The 16,622-nt window shown below is 51.6% G+C and overlaps 2 protein-coding genes across 12 annotated transcripts; both read right to left on the bottom strand.

Moving 5' to 3' along the window:
- Positions 1–414: 414 nt before the first annotated feature.
- Positions 415–8,920, bottom strand: LOC106039800 (TLC domain-containing protein 5-like). 6 transcript variants are annotated; one of them, XR_010826231.1, is made up of 4 exons: positions 7,076–7,381; positions 4,699–4,898; positions 3,536–4,277; positions 415–2,937 (listed from the first exon to the last, which is right to left on the bottom strand). XR_010826231.1 is itself a non-coding variant. In XM_048063233.2 (4 exons), the coding sequence occupies exons 3-4, from the start codon at positions 4,895–4,897 to the stop codon at positions 3,739–3,741; spliced, it is 738 nt and encodes a 245-aa protein (XP_047919190.2). In that variant the 5' UTR covers position 4,898; positions 6,253–6,331; positions 7,076–7,382; the 3' UTR covers positions 415–3,738. The 6 variants fall into 6 exon arrangements, 5 of the variants coding, with proteins under 5 accessions (XP_047919190.2, XP_066837478.1, XP_066837479.1 ...); XM_048063233.2 differs by adding an exon at positions 6,253–6,331 and having other exon boundaries at positions 415–4,277; positions 7,076–7,382; XM_066981377.1 differs by lacking the exon at positions 7,076–7,381 and adding an exon at positions 8,727–8,920 and having other exon boundaries at positions 415–4,277.
- Positions 8,921–9,073: 153 nt separating this feature from the next.
- Positions 9,074–13,114, bottom strand: LOC106039709 (TLC domain-containing protein 5-like). 6 transcript variants are annotated; one of them, XM_048063239.2, is made up of 3 exons: positions 13,082–13,114; positions 11,912–12,108; positions 9,074–11,270 (listed from the first exon to the last, which is right to left on the bottom strand). In XM_048063239.2, exons 2-3 carry the CDS (start codon positions 12,105–12,107, stop codon positions 10,732–10,734), a joined length of 735 nt encoding a protein of 244 aa, XP_047919196.2. In that variant the 5' UTR covers position 12,108; positions 13,082–13,114; the 3' UTR covers positions 9,074–10,731. The 6 variants fall into 6 exon arrangements, with proteins under 6 accessions (XP_047919196.2, XP_047919194.2, XP_047919191.2 ...); XM_048063237.2 differs by lacking the exon at positions 13,082–13,114 and adding an exon at positions 12,852–12,986 and having other exon boundaries at positions 11,912–12,178; XM_048063234.2 differs by lacking the exon at positions 13,082–13,114 and adding an exon at positions 12,852–12,981 and having other exon boundaries at positions 11,912–12,111.
- Positions 13,115–16,622: the final 3,508 nt, after the last annotated feature.

Here is a 16,622-nt window from a genome sequence, read left to right as displayed (position 1 = left end):
AGCACCATTTGAAGAGAGCTTTTGAAAGGAACGCACAACTTTCTAAATCACTTTTGATGAAGATGTTCCCCGTGTTGCCAGCTTTCCAAGTGCCAAGCTATTGCATTAAGGGCAGAAGCAACCCCCGTGTGAACAGATCTGAGCCCTGCGCAGCATCTTCGTGGCAGCTCGCACCTCCCACAGCAGATTAAGTGACAAAGTGCCCGGGGAGCTTTGTGGCACGAACAGAACAGGATGTACACAGCTCCCTGCAGCTGCACGGACCTGCAGTTTCTCTCTGGCTCCGAGTGAAAGCAGCCCCCCAGCATGTAAGCAATACCCTGGCAAGCACACGGAGTGACAGCCCAGCACCTCTCAGCCCCCAGCTTTGTTCAATGCCAACTCATGCACCAATCCACACAAGAACTCCATTCAAAGACGGAAACCAAATTCCTCATATAATTAAATAATCTTTATTTTATAAAACATAATACAAAGCATCTACACCATTCACTGGTGGAACATCAGTTGCTATTACACAGTAATGCAAACACAAGTTATTATTTCACACTAGTTCTGCAGTTTCCTTTTCCACTTGCTGCAGGCACCATGGACTAGCCTGAGGACAGGTCCCTCCATGTGCTCCACAGCTTACAGGTTATTCTTCTTCTTGGGTCTGCGACTCTATGCTGGAGCCCACCAGACAGACTACGAAGCCTTGCTCTGCGACATCACTGCTAGCTCTACCTCACAGAGCCATTCCTAACTGCTCTTTTGTTTTTTGGTGCCTTTGCTTAACTTCTAAAGCCTCAACATTGATCACTGAGCCCTGCTTCTTCCAACCCAGTTCCCCCCAGTTCATAGAAGGGGGCCCCTCAGCCATTAAGTGCATTGCCTTTCTTAATATTTTCACGCGAGGTGCTTCACAGATACCTGCGATCACTAACTGGCATCCTTATTCTCCATTCCTACCCGGGCAGGCTGTGCACAGAAGGGCTACAGCCACGCATTAAGCTGCACACCAAATTTCACCAGAGTTTGGGATCCGAATCATCAAGTCTGCTCAGGAAACTGCTCCTGCTAGGCAAGACAATTGCACTGAGAAATGAACGGGCTCCGTTTTCAGCTGTGCTTCCTCAGGACCTGCTGCTGAAAGCCCTCCCTGCGATCTTAGCCCTTATTCCCTGGTCAGGCTGGCTGCCGAAACTCTTCTGACTCCAGATTTGTTGCAGTCCTCAGTAGGGAACGCCCACCAGACATCCTTTCTTTAACCTGGGAGTCTAGCTGAACAAGAAGGACCTGGGCTCATTTTTACATGGATGTCTAGCTCACTTGTTTCGACTCCTATTCATAAGCACTGCTGTAAAGCACCTTGGACTCGTGCTTTTAAACAAGCCTGATGCTGGGAAGTGTCATGTTCAGATTGGAAATAACTAAATATGGGCCACAGAGAGAAGTGCTTCACTCCGAGCAACAGCAATTCGCCTTTATACAGCACAGCTTGACAGAGACCACCAAGCTTTAATCGAAGGTGGCTTAGTGTTAACAGATGGGAACGCCCCACGAGGTAGCTGAACATTGTACCCACTTCACAAGGGGGGTAAGCTGAGGCAAAAAGGCTCCTTGACACATCCCACACCCGCAGCAGAGCTGGGAAAGAACCGGCGAGCCCTGACTAGCCCTTCTTGCCTCCCTCCAAGGCAGTCACATCGCCGCGCTCTGCCGAATGAGTCAAGTTTGGGTTGAAGGACCAGCTCATCACCAGCCGGCTCTGCTGATCGGAAGCCCTTTGGCTGCAACAGGCAAGGCTGGCAGCAGCACGACAGCCCTGGTGCTGAGTACAGAGCTTAAAGAACACACAGGGAAACAAACGCCAGCAGCTGCCAGCTGGGCAGCAGGTTTTTTCCCTGCAAATGGGACCAGATAATTAACATCTTTTCTCCCAGACAAGTACACGTCTCTGCTTAAAAAATGCCAGATTCTGTGCCTCTCATTTCTTTAATTATTTGGCTATAAAGTAAGTCTCCCTTACCCTGTAAATGTTCACTTTCATAAAGTGAACCAGATCTAATCAGGAAGAGAGAAGTGAATTTAAAGCCCAGAGGTCAAAGCATCAATGCAGATGAAGAAGAGTCAAGATTAGGTCTCTGGCTTGAAGAGGGCATAGGACAGATCTGGAGCTGGGTGTCTCTCCCACCCTAACTAGCAGGTTTTGAAGCTGTATCCTGGCTACTCTTTAACCAAAAATTCCAGTTTGGATCTGAGGAGACACTCTTGTCAAAACTGTTATCTATGGACCTTGGGAAAAACATCAATGCTCATTTCAAGTGAGCTGTATTTATACTTCCACCTACAGTCCTCCACTGTCTTTAAACGCTGGGACAGACTCTGGGTTCAGACACAGTGACAGGAATCTGGAAGGACACCTTCAAGAGCAACAGAAATACACAGCATTTACTACAGATCGGGTTCCGCACCCTGTTCCCTTTAGGCTGCCAGAAACGGCAAGTACAGATTATTCTGCAGTGATCTGCAAATGCACCCTACATTTACTGCTCTCATTTTTAGAAGTTACTCACAGTTTGGGGAAGGTATTTGACAGTCTCAGGACAAGCCACTGGGTCTCAGGCTTGCTCCACACTATGCCTGCATTTGGGCCAATAAATAAAGCAGAGGGAAATTTGCCGTTCTGCAGACACAGCAGTGCTGGGCCCGTGTTGGAGGTCAGAGAACCACTTACTGACAAGTCCTGATGGGGCTCCTCATAAAGGAGAGTGTTGGTCACTCACGGAGCTAGGAGCAGTATTTAGAGGGCGTGGGCAGAGCTTTAACAGTCAGGAGTGAAGAGGAGGAAAAACATCACAAAAGCGCTTCCCTTCAGGGGCTGCATCTTTGGGTGTGTTCACGGAGCACCGAGTCCTGCAAGGTGCCAGTGCTGACCAGAGCTTCTGGACACTACTGAAAAATAAGTTACCAATACGTTATTAAATAAGTTATTGAAAGGAATTAGAAAGGGTAGGAAAGAGTGACCTACTTAAAATACTGTTCCTTCTAGAGTTCACGCTCTAGCTCAACCACCAGAACCACGTCTCCCAAAGGAACCGTGGGGATAATGAACAAAGTGCGGCTAACAACCACCATTTTGCGTTTATATAGCACCTCTCAAGTAAAGATCTGAAAGTGCATAACACAGATGGATCGGCTCCATCACCCCCAATCCACAAATGGGGAAATTAGGCACAGAGTTAGAGAGTTAAGTGACTTGCCCAAGGTCACATAACAAGTTGGTGGAAGAGCCAGGAATCCCAGCTCCCACGAAACACTAAAACATACTCCTTCCTAGCAGTACGTAGTCACTCCAGCTGTCTAGACTGTACAGGACACTGAACATCAACATCTAGCGTTATTTTCTCCTCTCTTCCAAGACCACAGCAATGCTGAAGGAGTTAGCTGCTAACACTGCTATTTACACCTGCACTGCTGGACCAGTTACGGTTAGTCAGTAAAATTAGCCCTTCTTTCACTCCTGTCATTTAGCGTATGTTTACGTACACACCGAGCTAGCCTCTGCCAGGCCAAACACTGCAGATCCGATGAATCCATGGCACAGCTCCATGGATTTCAATGGAGTTATGCCAGGGATAAATTTGGCTCCAGAATTGCTAACGTGTGTTGGCTCCTCTCCCGACAGTGGCATCTCAGGCATGATCCCCTTCCTGCCAGACCGTGAACTCGAGGAAGTTTTTACTCAGCATCCAGTCAGTGGTTTTTCAGATGTCCGTTCGTTTTCAAGTACAGCTCCTCACTCCTCCGACTCCTCCAAGCGTGGTACTTCTTCATGCTCTTCCTCCTAGCGAAGCGACAGATGCTGACCATGAAGACCCAGGAGACAGCGTACATGATGACGCCACCCAGCTTGATGTACCACCTGGGCTTGGGAGAGGAGAGCTCACAGTACATCAGCCAGGCCCCCACTCCGATCCGCACCCCGGTGAAGAGGACCACGAAGAAGAAGTCCACCACGTCGCCTGTGAGGCTGTGGTAACACCCCGTCTCCTTCAGGAACCAGCGGGCTTGCAACAGCGGGTTCGTGATCTCGCTGCCGAAGATGACAGCGTTGACCTCTGCGGCCGACTCCCCGAGTGCCAGGGATGCTGTGATGCCCAGGATGCTCACCAGGTGGTGGGCCAGCATCAGGGCACCCTCTGTCTGGAAGTACACACACCAACAGAGGTCGAAGAGGAAGTAGCCCAAGCTAAGGCACAGCCCGTGTACCTGAAGAGTTGTGTTTGGTGATCCTGAAACACAGAGACACCGGGGAGAGCTTTAGAGCAAGGAGGCAACAAGCAGGCAGGTTCTGAGACGGGGAAAGGGGATTCACCTTCAGCACAGGCAGGCTGATATTGTCCTGTACTCGTCACAGCTCCATCAGAGAAGTCAGACGAGCCGCAATACTACAGTTGTTAGTCCAACAGCTGCACCCATGTAACGGCCACACAACGTGATCGCACGCTCTGCCAGATTGCAGCTGGGGGGAGGTGTTATGCTAGCAAAACACAGCCCCAGTCTCCCCTTTTCTCTAGTGCCTTCAACCACAAAACACCTCAGATATCACCGCAACCAACATTCCTCACGTGGGCTAGGTATCAAGGCAACAGGAAAATCCCACCTTGTGCCGTCACCCACTGGGGGGCTCAGGACCACAAGCCCACCACTTACCTGGGTGACTCAAAGGCCAGGGGCCGTCGATGAAGCCAATGTAAGCAGAGAGACAGGTAGCGAGGATGCCGTGGGTCAGCGTGACCAGCCTGCAGCTCCATTCGTAACTCCGGTGCTTGTAGCGACGGCAGAACCAAGCGTAGAGGGAGAGCCAGGCAAGCAGGCTGCAGGCTACTCGCAGGGGCAGGGCGAACAGCATCCTGACACGGGAACGGAAGGACAAAACGCATCAGAAGGTCTCACCTTCAACAACGTTAGCACAACCCTGTAGAGCATTTCACCAGCAGCCACCCCAGCACTGCGCATACAGGTTTTTTTTCTGATCGTGTTGTTTGTTCCTGACAATTTTATTTTTTTTTTCTGCAGAGGTACTGCAGTTTCTCTGGAGAAAGGCCCACACAAATGAGCACTATTCTTGACAATTTGGGCAGACTCATCATGGGTACAGCAGCGCACAGACCCCACCAGCACCACCTCAACTATGAGGATGCACTGAAAGCAATACCTTGTAAAACAGTGAGTTCCTAGCTCACTGAAGAGAAAACGTCAGAATTTGGTAACGCACCTCAGATGACTTCCCCAACCAGTCTACAGCACAGGATCTGCTGGGATATTTTAGTGCTCCTCTGCACTGCCTGAGGGACAGGCTGAGGAGCTCCACATCTAGCGACAAGGCTTTGATCCAGAGCTACTCCAGCCCCTTCATTTTTCTTCCCTGCCCACGTAGTCTGCACTTCAATGGTCTGCTTGCATTGCCCCACCAGACCTACTTATTCCATCTGCTCTTTGCTAGCCTGGCTCCTCCTCTCCTGAAACAAAAACCAGGAAACCCCCAAAAACACACAAGTCTCTTGCTTGATCCACTGCTAATCAACCTTCCCAGTGCTGCAACACCATCTGCAAGTGGGTCAACAGAAACACAACGGCATCACCTACCGGAATTTAACCTTCCAGCACTAACACGTTTCAGGACAGTTTGGAAACAAACTGCTGTGAGGTCCCCTTGTCCTCCCAGGGAAACCTCCTGTGGAGCAACCTATGTTCATGCTTCTTCACAAGCAGAACAAAGTGGCCGACCGTGGCAGGGAGCAGCCAATTTAGCACTGCGCCTATTGCTAAAAGCTCCCCAAAGTTGTAATACTCTAATATCTACATCTCGCTCATGTTTGTAAAAGCTCTCCAAGAAATACAAGATACATATCATTATTTCTGAGCATTCAGGGAAGTGCAGCAAAAGAAGCTGAGTCACGCTCAGGGCCGCGCAGGTTTCCAGTTGTGCTGCAGCCAAAGCACCGCTGGTCCTGGGGCTCGCTGAGCACCGCGGCTGGGGAACACCGAGAGGACGCACGGTGCGGAGTCAGAGGTGCAGCTCCCGACCTTCCTGCCTGGCCTGTTCTAAGTGTTACCAGGCATGATTTAGGAAGCTGGATAAACAAAACCATTATGCTTTAATGGGCCTCGGGAACACGGGGAGATGAAATAAGGATGTGATTAACTGCTCTGACTGGGCGTTTCCATTGGCATCCCTGGTACTCAGGGCCTGTATGCACTCACAGTCGGGGTAAGGCAGGAGGAATCCCGATGTGACAGAAGGGACTGACGGGCTGAGGAGCCTGCTGGAAGGACACCTGACCTGCAAAATAAGGCAAAAAGCCTGCTGGAAGGATACCCAACCTGCAAAAAAGGGCAATAAGCCTGCTGGAAGGGCACCTGTACCTGCAGAAGGGGGCAATAAGCCTGCTGGAAGGGCACCTCTACCTGCAGAAGGGGGCAAGCATCTCGAGGTGTTTTCCACACCTACACTTGAAAAAATTATTTCTGCCTTTCCCCAGGAAAAAAAAGGAGGGAGCTTTCTTTCAATTACACATCAAAGCTCAACGCCTGTCATTAACACATACAATATATATTTTATCTGTCAGTTATGCCTCTCATTGCACGCTGAAAAGGGCAAAACCCTTTAAAACAGGTGGTAATTACAGTATTATCCATACCACCCCTTCAGAAGGAGCAGCACTGTTTGCATTATCAGCAGCACCGGGGCCACGAATAAAAGCAGAACAATCAAACGCGCCTCAAATCCCAGCCCTATTCACCCCAAAAGAGCTTAAACCCCTGACGGACATCTCCAAAAGAGTATCACTTCCTCCTTTTTCTAAAAAAAGCGAAAAAACACCCCAACACCACCCCGCAACCGCGCACAGGCCCCGTCCCCTCCAGCCCCCGGAGGCCCCGCCGCGGGCCTCGCCTCAGCGCTCCCCGGCCTGGCGGCGCCCGGAGCCGGCTGCCGGAGCCAAGCGAGGCCGGGGCTGCAGGGCCGGGGTGGCGGAGGGCCTTTGGGGGTCCCCCCAGCCCTACTGGGGCCTCCCCACGAACCCACCTGCGGGAAGCGGCTGGGCCGCCGCCGCGGCTGCTGGGCCACGCTCCGTGCCTGGGAAGAGAAAGCGGCGGCGGCGGCCGAGGGGCGCCCGCTGGCGGGGCGGAGGGACGGCGGCTGGCCCCGGGGAAGGGGCCGTGTGCTCGCCCCCAGACCCTCAGCCCCACTGAGGGCTGGTTGGGGTCAGGGCTGTGGCTCCCCCAGGTCCGCTCAGGCCTTGGTTTCGGTGGTCAGCGAGGTGTTGCTCGCGGAGCGAGGCAGCCACAAGGCACGCACGGAGCATCCCTTTGGCCTGCGGGCACGGGAGATGAGCCCCACGCACCCACAGCATCACTCATCTCGCGTCCCAAAGATAACAGGCACGGCCACAGCCGCGTCTTGCTCGCATCCAGGCTGGAGGGGGTTGTGAGCCGGCTCTCCTGCAGGAGTTGCCAAACTGCAGCGGCGTGAAGGTAGCGTACCCCGCAGGGTTCGTCGCCAGCACAGCGCGGAGCGTGCAGCTTCAGCAGGCTGGGAAAGCACACACCCCTGCCCTAAGCCTACCCTCCCAGCCTGTGCTTATGCAGCAGTTACAAAGCCTGGTAATTTCTCCTCACTGCAAGCATTCGGCACTAACACACCTCTTTTCCACCTGTTCTCCCCGCCCCCCCCCAACAAGAGCAGCAAAACAGGGCACTTCAAGTAGCTCACAAAAAATCTTCCTCTGATCAGCAGACTTATTTCTTTCTTAACTTTCAATCAAAGCAATCTCTCACACCCTGGATTAGTATGTATTTTCATCCTGTCGGGTTTTACCTTTTGAAATACAAATGGTGGGAGTGCCTTGTCAGCCTCTCATGACACTTGTAACCATCCTGTTTTCAGCTGGATATCTACCTCACCTTTCCAGTTCAAGCCAGGCACAGGTTCCTATTGCTACGAGACGCTCATCCTTCTGCTATTTCAACACGACATCCTTACTAGCATTAGTAGCACATTTGTTTCTCTGACAAATCTTAGGTCTCATCTTGCTTTCCTCCACCTTTGCTGGACCAGGCACCAGGCCAGCCCTAATAGCCTCAATGACAAATGAGACAAAGCTGTTCTGACGTTCGGTTTAGGATAAAGAACAGCACAGATACACAGAAAGCTACAGGACTAATGTTGACTCATGACACAGAAACTGAGCAGGCAGGAAGAACAGCAGAGACGGTCACAAAAGAACAGTCAAAGTCTCAAGAAGGCAAGGACTGTTTACTGCCAGAGGTGGTATAAGAGGAGGGTTTTTTTTTGTGTGTTTTTGTTTTTTTTTTTATATCATATGATGTGAAACATTTGCGTACAGTGAGATACAAAGTGGCAAGCTAAATCACCTCCCAATGCACTGTACCAGAAATTAGGTGTAGTTTCTACACTAATTTTCTTGTTTGCTTTGTGCAGAGTCAGCTGTTTAAATAGGCAGGCTGAGTTGCACTGGCTTATTTTGCCTGCAGATGAATAGCATTCAGCAAAACAGCTCAGGACAGGAACCTCTGCTAACAGTTATTTGCACACTACTACCCATTATAGTATAGCTACACCCTTGCTCATCAGTAAGTTCTTCCTTTTCTTCTTTCCCTACCTATTCTAACAAGAGCTTATAGCACCGAGAGGGTCACAGGATTTATTAGCTTACCTTCACTTGGAAACTATTTGTCCAAAAATGAGCTGAGAATATACAGCAGCAAAGGCACTGGTGCTGCAGAGAAGAGGCGGCCTAGGAAGTAGGCCACGGCCAGAATTTAACAGAAGCTCCATGACCCATTGCCCATCAAGAGCAAGCACTGCCTGACTCATTGGCAAGGCAGGTTATGGGTTCATTAGTCACAACTGTGAGCTTCTGCTGACCCTCATCCATCCTCCAGACCTCAAGCCAGAGCCCATGGCTCTGCCCAGGCTTGTTTGCCCACCAGTTCTCTCCTTCCCAAGATGTACAAAAGGGCACGAGCCAGAGCTTTGCCAGTGACTACTGGCCTTGGCATGCTTAGCCTTCCTTCAAGCCTGCTTTGCTCAGGGGAAGCTTCAGTTGCCCTCCTTAAGGCACAGAACAAAAAAAAATTACAGCAATTGCTTCTTTTTAAAAAGAGAACATAACTTTATTGGAATTCTCATCACTCGGGAGTTTTCACAAGAGCACAGTGACTCCAAGAGCTGCCACCTCCCCAGGCCAGGCCCCCACAGCCACACTGGAGACCCATCAGGAGTGCAAGCCTCCTGCCTTTCTGACCATATTAGCCTGCTTCCTTGCCTGGATTCACAACTGCAATGCGCTCGGGGGCACCTCTAATGTTACTTCATGCCATTTGATCTCTCCAGACACCTTCCTGCAGCCCCCAGCTGAGGCAGGTATCAGCACCACACAGGGCAGGAGGTACGGAGCTGGTGGGACCACCCCACCACAGCAGCACCACCACCGCTCCCCTCCTGTGGCTCTGCAGCAGGAGGAGGAAGTGCCACACAGGCAGCCTCAGGGCTCCCTAGCTCCATGAAGATGCTCTTCTCAGTAAAGTCTTCAAAAGCAGGAGCGAAGGAAAGGCAACCAGCCTCGCTGAGCCTGAGGGGAACTCAAGGCCATTTGTTTCCCAGCTGTAAGCAAGGCTTTTATGGGAGGGGGGAGATCTGAACTGCAGCCTCAGAATGAGGGAAATTCACATTAAAACCCCAGGAGAAAGTCAGAACACAATTCTGAGAGGTAAAGACGACAATAGAACTGGTCCATACTCCGAGACCTGCTGGTATGGAGCAGATGTTACACTGAGATCTACCTAAATGTCACTATCACCACTGAAAACACGGGCACTTGCTGGACTCCTGTTGGCCTCGCATTCAGCTTAAGTGGTCTGTAATAAGTCAGTCCCAGAACAGAGAGCAGCCAGAGAGGACTCTGATCTATCATCTCTCACACAAAAAGTGCCTACTTAAAGAAAAATAATAATCCAAGACCAGGTAAACACCTGCTTCTGGAGTTTATCAGCATAAGTCTAATTCTGGATTCCTGTTTGCAAGGAACAGGGCCTTGTAAGTGCCAGAGTCAAACTCAGGGAAGTCACAGTGCTCTAAGATCAATATCTGCATGAATACAAGTATTTAAATAATAATAAAAAAAGAAATGTATCATTAAAAACAATGAGGTAAAATATTGCCTCACCCTCAAGTGCCATCGCTTCACACAGAGGACAATCCCACTGTACCCCTACAAGCACTTCTCTCTGGTTCGCAAGCTTTCTTCCAAGCACTTGGTCCAATTTCTGGATTAGGGAAGAGTGAGGCTGAGTAAATCCTGGTTAGGTCACCTCCCTACCCAGTTCCACCAACAAGGGGATGGGATTTTCCTGATTAGACTTGCTGGCCCTACACCGTAGTTGCAGACCAGTTAGGCCCAGCATTAGTGTGCTGCTAAAGGCTGCACCACTGCTGGAGAAGGCAGGGAACCGCAGGTCAGCAGACATGCTAAATTCCTCACATTTCCACTTAAATCCCCTTTCTATCAGCTTTTCTGCACTCCTGATTCATCTTCTCTGTGGGTGGCAGAAAGCTGAAGGTGCCCAAAAGCCAGTTCTGTGCCACTTTCAGGAGTTCTTGTCACCGAAATGAGCCTCAGGAGCCAGGAGCTACCCCAAGGGCCCCTTCCACCACCACCATTAGTGAGCTGTCAGGTGCCCGTTCGTTTTCACACGTGCATTCATACTCCTCAGGCTTGTCCAGGAAGGGAATTTCTTCAACATTTTCCTCCTCGCAAAGTGGCAGATCTCAACCATGAACCCCAGAGATACAAGGTACATGGCCAGGCCCCCAGCCTTGAGGAGCCAGCTGGGCTGAGGGGACGCCAGCATCGCGTACATGATCAGAGCTCCCCCCGCGATGCGCAGCACCAGGAAGAGGAGCACGAAGAAGAAATCCACCACCTCTCCCAGCAAGGTGTGGTAGCGGCCCATTTCCCGCAGAAACCAGCGGGCCTGCAGCAGGGGGTTGGTGATCTCGCTAACAAAAACAACTGCATTGACTTCCGTAGCAGACTTGCCGAGCCCCAGCACCACGATCATGCCACAGATGCTCAGCGTGTGGTGGAGCAGCATGAGGTCCCCCTCTGTCTGGAAATACAGGCACCAGCCCAGGTCAAAGATGAAGTAACCCAAGGTCAGGGCCAGCACGTGGATCTGAAGAGGTGTGTTTGGTGAACCTGGAATGAAAGACATGCATAAGACTGGGGTATTAAATAAGACATACTTCTACAATACCTAGCAAACAGGTGGTCAGCATGCCTCTTTCCTCCTTGCTTTCTGTGGTTATCCTACAGGCCATGAACCAGGACACCTGGCTCTGCTCTCCCTTCAGACTTCAGCCTGCCCACAAAACCCAGGCAGGTCATCCCATCCTGCCACGCATGGCTTCTTTTCTCTCCACCCTTTTAGAAAGCAGGATATGAGAGCCTGACCCCATCAGCAGAGCCATGTGAGATTTAACGATAGAAAAAAACAAACCCACAGTCAAGTGCCAGGAGTTATTATACCCTTCCAGACGTGAACAGCATTTAGTTTATTCTCCGCTTTGCCACACCTAGCAGTAATAGCACCATAAATTCAGCCTGAAAGTCTTCAGTAAGTATATGGATAGGCCAGCAGCAAGATTAAAAATAAAAAGCGTTAAGAGCTGGAGAACAAGCAGGGGAGTTGAACAAAGTCTTGCCATGCCCCACAAACATACAAATAAAAGAACAGACAGCAAAGTCAGCCGGATTCCCGCTCCATTTGGGCAGAACCAGAGGAGTCACGTCCCCAGCGGATGACAAGGATGTGTGTCAGGGTAAGACTCCAAACATACCTGCGTGGGTCAGAGGCCAGGGCCCATCCAGAAGCGCAACGTAGCCCGAGAGGCAGGTGACAGCCACCCCGTGCAGCAGGGTGACCAAGCGGCAGCTCCACTCGCGGGAGCGGTGCTCGTGCCAGCGGCGGCAGGCGGCATACAGGGACAGCCAGGCCACCAGGCTGCACGCCACCTCGAGAACGATGGACACCATCCTGCTGAAGGCAGAGAAAGAGAGTTGTGAGCACCGCAGCTCCGTCACCGAGGGGTGATCATCTGGCCCTGCTTACTCATGTGGAAAAAAAACAGGGAGAAAGAAAGAAAAAAAAGTAGAAAAAAAAACTCAACAAGCCACATGCAAGCAACCAAAAAAGTCCCAAACATGCTTCACACCCTTGCCATGAGCACAGCACCCTGCTGCACAGGGCTGGACCCCTTTTAGCACCATTTCCCTGCGCGCCCTTCCTCGTTCCCACAGCCCTAACACCAGCAGGAACAAACACGGTCCCACAGCCCCCCAAAGCTTCCCAAAGCCCCCTGCCCTGCTCGGGCACCGCTGGGACCCCCGGGGAAGGGACCCCCGGGGAAGGGACCCCCGGGGAAGGGACCCCCGGGGAAGGGACCCCCGGGGAAGGGACCCCCGGGGAAGGGACCCCCGGGGAAGGGACCCCCGGGGAAGGGACCCCCGGGGAAGGGACCCCCGGGGAAGGGACCCCCGGGGAAGGGACCCCCGGGGAAGGGACCCCCGGGGAAGGGACCCCCGGGGAAGGGACCCCCGGGGAAGGGACCCCCGGGGAAGGGACCCCCGGGGAAGGGACCCCCGGGGAAGGGACCCCCGGGGAAGGGACCCCCGGGGAAGGGACCCCCGGGGAAGGGACCCCCGGGGAAGGGACCCCCGGGGAAGGGACCCCCGGGGAAGGGACCCCCGGGGAAGGAGCAGCCCCCTCCGGCTCCTTACCGAGCTCGGGGCCCGGAGCTGCCTCTGCGGGACCGGCTGCGGGCTCCGGGAGCGCCCGGGGAGGCGGTGCTGGGGCTCCCCGAGAGGTTTTTATCCTCCCCCCCGTCCCTCCCTGCTCCCCGCCCCCGGCCGGCACCTCCTGCCCCTCCGCTGCCCTGCCCCGGGGGGGAAAGGGGTCGCGGGGGTAAATGGGGAGAGGTTTTTGGGGAGCCTCCTTCCAGCCTCCTCACCGCAAGAGTCCCGGGCTCTGGTTTGGCAGCTTTGCGTCCTAATGGAGGGGAAGAAAGCACAGAACAAAGGTGGCTCAGGCAAGTAGGGGAGGTGCTTTTGTCTCTTTTTTTTTTTTTTTTTTAAGTGTTCTGGAGTCCCTGTTTAAGTTTCGTGCGTGGTTTGGTGGAGGTGACTGCATGGAGGGAGGAGGAAGAGGAGGAGGAGGAGAGGGGAGAGGAAGAGGCAGGATGCGGGGAATGGGGCGAGCAATGGGGCAAATGATGGGGCAAATGATGGGGGAGCCGAGCACCAGGGCAGGGGGTTGTACCATGAAGGGCTGCACTGCCTCCAGGTCCTTGTGGTGAGCTTGGAGTCAGTGCCGCGTTGTTTCTGTTTATTCAATTTGCTTAAAAAATCTGCCTGAAGGAAACTCAGTGCCCCCAGCAACCCTGAATCTTCCTACAGCCACTGAGCTCCGAGCAGGGAGCGGAAGCAACCACTGAGAGCTTTAGGTCCTCACCTAAGGGTGTTTTTTTTGGGGGGGGAGATCCCACTGCAGCTCTAGCCCTGAGGGCTCAAGGTACCCAGATCTATAAAAGTGAGCCTGAATTTAAGCTCAGCTTCTGAAGGCGTTGTGTAGGAGTGTTAGGGTTAGGCTCTACACTAATGCTACCAGGAAGGTAAGCCCCAAGGCTGCGAGCATCAGGGATGATGAGGGCACCTGAAGGGAGCATTTAGACACTTAGAAAATGCTCAAAGACACCCTTCGGGTCACGGGGAAAACTTGAGGGCAAGGACTGTGCCCTGCTCTCCCTGCTTGCTCTCACTCTTCTCCCAGCCGGAAAGCAGAGGAGGAAAAGCAGAGGAATGAACAGAAATACCAACAGCAAATTATTCCGTTTCCAGCCCTTCCCAGTCTTGCTTGAACTCAGGCACGGCTAAGCAACATGGGTGTGCCAGGAAGGACACAACCTCTGGTTCCTGATATCCCACCCCCTGCCCCTTGCACGCTCTCTCGGAGCTCTGGGGTCGCTGCAGCAGTCGCATGGAAGAGTTGCCCTCGATGTCAGCCATTAGTACTGGCTTTAGCATCTCCTACGTGCACCCTGACATCTGTCAGCAGAGAGGAAAATGGGGAGAATTTGTTCATATTGCATTCTGAGGATTTCACTTTAGCTGTCTCTGGCTGAGAAGAGCAGGAGCCCAACTTCCAAAAGCATGCCATGTCCTTGCCCTGATTTTGGTGCTAGGGGGAACCTGGCTCATTTCTCCAGCAAGCTTATGAGTGACGAGACCACGAATAAAAATAAAAGATGAAGGGGGTTGCACCCCTTATGCTTAGAAGCAATAGAGAATGGCCCTACAGAGATGTTTTTAGATGGGGGACAGCTGACAGCTGGCTCTTCACTCACTCCAGGGGTCCCATCACTGATGTCAGGACTGTCAGCTTGAGTCCTACCGTGGAGGAGCTCTCCTCAAAGAGACGGGCAGGGACGGGGTGCAGAGGCTGCTGTCAGGCACCAGGGCTGCTTCGGCAGCAGGTCAGGTCCAGGAGATGGTGTCAGCTCTTACAGTCACCGTGAGGCACCTCTGCTTGCGAGCAATTGTTCCCCACGTTGTTTATTTATGGCTGTGGGAGGTGACTCTAGGTCTTGGAAAGCTGGAATTTCCTGCCCCGTGTATTTTTTACTCCCTTAGCTGCTCCTGTGAGACTGGAGCTATTCCTAGAAGACAGGGGAATGAAAACCTTTCCCTTCCAACCGTAGCTTTTTCTGAAACAGATAAGCTGCTAGGTTTGTTTTCCTGTTCAGGACTAGTTTATCAATAAACCTGAGAGCCATTTTATTGTGTCGGCAAACCTTCCAGTGGATATCAGCTCTCCTGTTGTGTTTGCACAACACCTGGCACAGCACGGCTTTGATCTCAGCTGCAATATCGATGTGCAGGTGCCGCTACCCAGCATAGAAGAACTTTGTAATTTCTCTCCCCAGCTTCCAGAATTTGTATTCAAAAATTTACTTAATGCTGCTTTTGTGGGAGCAAATTAAATAGAGGGATTTCTGAAAATGAAATGTTAGTTAACAGCTGGGTTTTGATCTTGATGCATCTTCTGTATATTATAAAAATATATACATGTACAGTAACTTATAAATATACGATTGCAAATAGTAAATTGCCTTTTACTTCTCTGTGGTTTTTTTTTGCTTGTTTGTTTTTGGCAAAGAGGCTCACAAACCTCTGAGACCCTTCACCAAGGGTTGAAGCAGACTATCAGCTGCCTCTAAAATCAGTAGCCGAGCTACCAGCTACACTGTTTAAAATTTGCAGGCTAGGGTTATGAAGGCAATCAAAACGGTCACTTCTGAGCTTTTAATTAATTGCTTTATAATCTACAAAATAACTGGAGATTTTTCACAATGCAAATATGAGCTTGAAACCTGAGTTTCTCCTAGCATTAGTATAATAAATGTCTTCTCTGACGGCAGCAGAATCCGCTGTGATGTTCGTCAGTCGTGACCTATGCTGTTCTGCGCAAATTGAGGACTGGGAGGAGGAGAGGATTGTCATCGCCTAATGGGGATTAAGTGGTTTGTCCAAGGTCACGCAGGAAGTGAGTGAATAGGCTGCAAGCTAAAGGTGTCATGAAAGTACAGATTCAGGTTTAAATTCATTCTTCGCGTACACGAGCCTTTACATATTTGTAATAGCCAGAATTTTTAAGAATTTTTTAGTCATTGTCTTAGCAGCGTGATGCACGTTTCCAGTACGCAGCAGAGCTTTAGCTTCAAGAATTCTGCATCTTAGCAGGGAGAGGCCACAGCAAGGTCCCTTCGTGCTACCTGAGCACCTTTGTTGTATGGAGCTGGCTTTGAACAAGGATCGGAAAATTATTGCTGACTCCAGGAACCGATTAGGGGTCTTCCTAGCATTCTTAGGGGGTCTTTTTAGTGCCACAGCAGGTGACAGCCACAGCTCTTTTTCAGCCCTGCTCAGAATCCAACCCCTACTGACTTTATTCATAGCCTTGTGGCATGCTCGGTGCAGCCACGCGCAAATCACTTTTCAGGCTGGCATGAAACCCCCAGCCCGGCTGTTTCACCCTCCTGTGCAGGATCCTCAGCGCAGAGGGAGGTGTTTCTATGGAAGGCCTCAGAGGAGAGGCAGCTCCTCCAGGGGGATCACCAGTTTCCCACTTACCACCCACACCTTGTGCTCGGGATGTGCAGCATTGCTCCTCCAAGCCCCCCAGCCACGTGGAGATACTGCTGGAGAATTCTCTCCTTAACTCTCAACCAAAAATCCCGTGGTTAAGGCACGCGGTACAAAAAGCTGTCGCTTTTAATTCCTACCAAGAATAATTCCTACTCCAGTTGCACAGTACTGGTCTGGTAAGGGAGTCCCTGCTATAGGGGGCAATGGGAACCTTAAGCAACGTGCCACAAAAACCCACCCTCGTGGCTGTACCAAACCTGTCAAATCCTTTAGAATAATTATACCCAAATAATTTGTTTCACATCTCTAAATACAGTTGGAAAGCAATAGAGAACAAGGCTTGAAATC

This window comes from Anser cygnoides, chromosome 21, assembly GCF_040182565.1.
Source record: "Anser cygnoides isolate HZ-2024a breed goose chromosome 21, Taihu_goose_T2T_genome, whole genome shotgun sequence".
In the NCBI taxonomy this organism is placed as follows: domain Eukaryota; kingdom Metazoa; phylum Chordata; class Aves; order Anseriformes; family Anatidae; genus Anser; species Anser cygnoides.
Note: the sequence above shows the minus strand (reverse complement) of the source record. Positions and strands in the feature narration are given on the sequence as shown.

Coding starts and splice junctions, on each gene's coding strand:
- LOC106039800 (XM_066981377.1), bottom strand. CDS start 4,897: ATGCTGTTCGCCCTGCCCCTGCGAGTAGCCTGCAGCCTGCTTGCCTGG. Junction 4,278..4,698: donor CTGGCCTTTGAGTCACCCAG/GTAAGTGGTGGG, acceptor TCTGTGTTTCAG/GATCACCAAACACAACTCTT.
- LOC106039709 (XM_048063239.2), bottom strand. CDS start 12,107: ATGGTGTCCATCGTTCTCGAGGTGGCGTGCAGCCTGGTGGCCTGGCTG. Junction 11,271..11,911: donor CTGGCCTCTGACCCACGCAG/GTATGTTTGGAG, acceptor CTTTCATTCCAG/GTTCACCAAACACACCTCTT.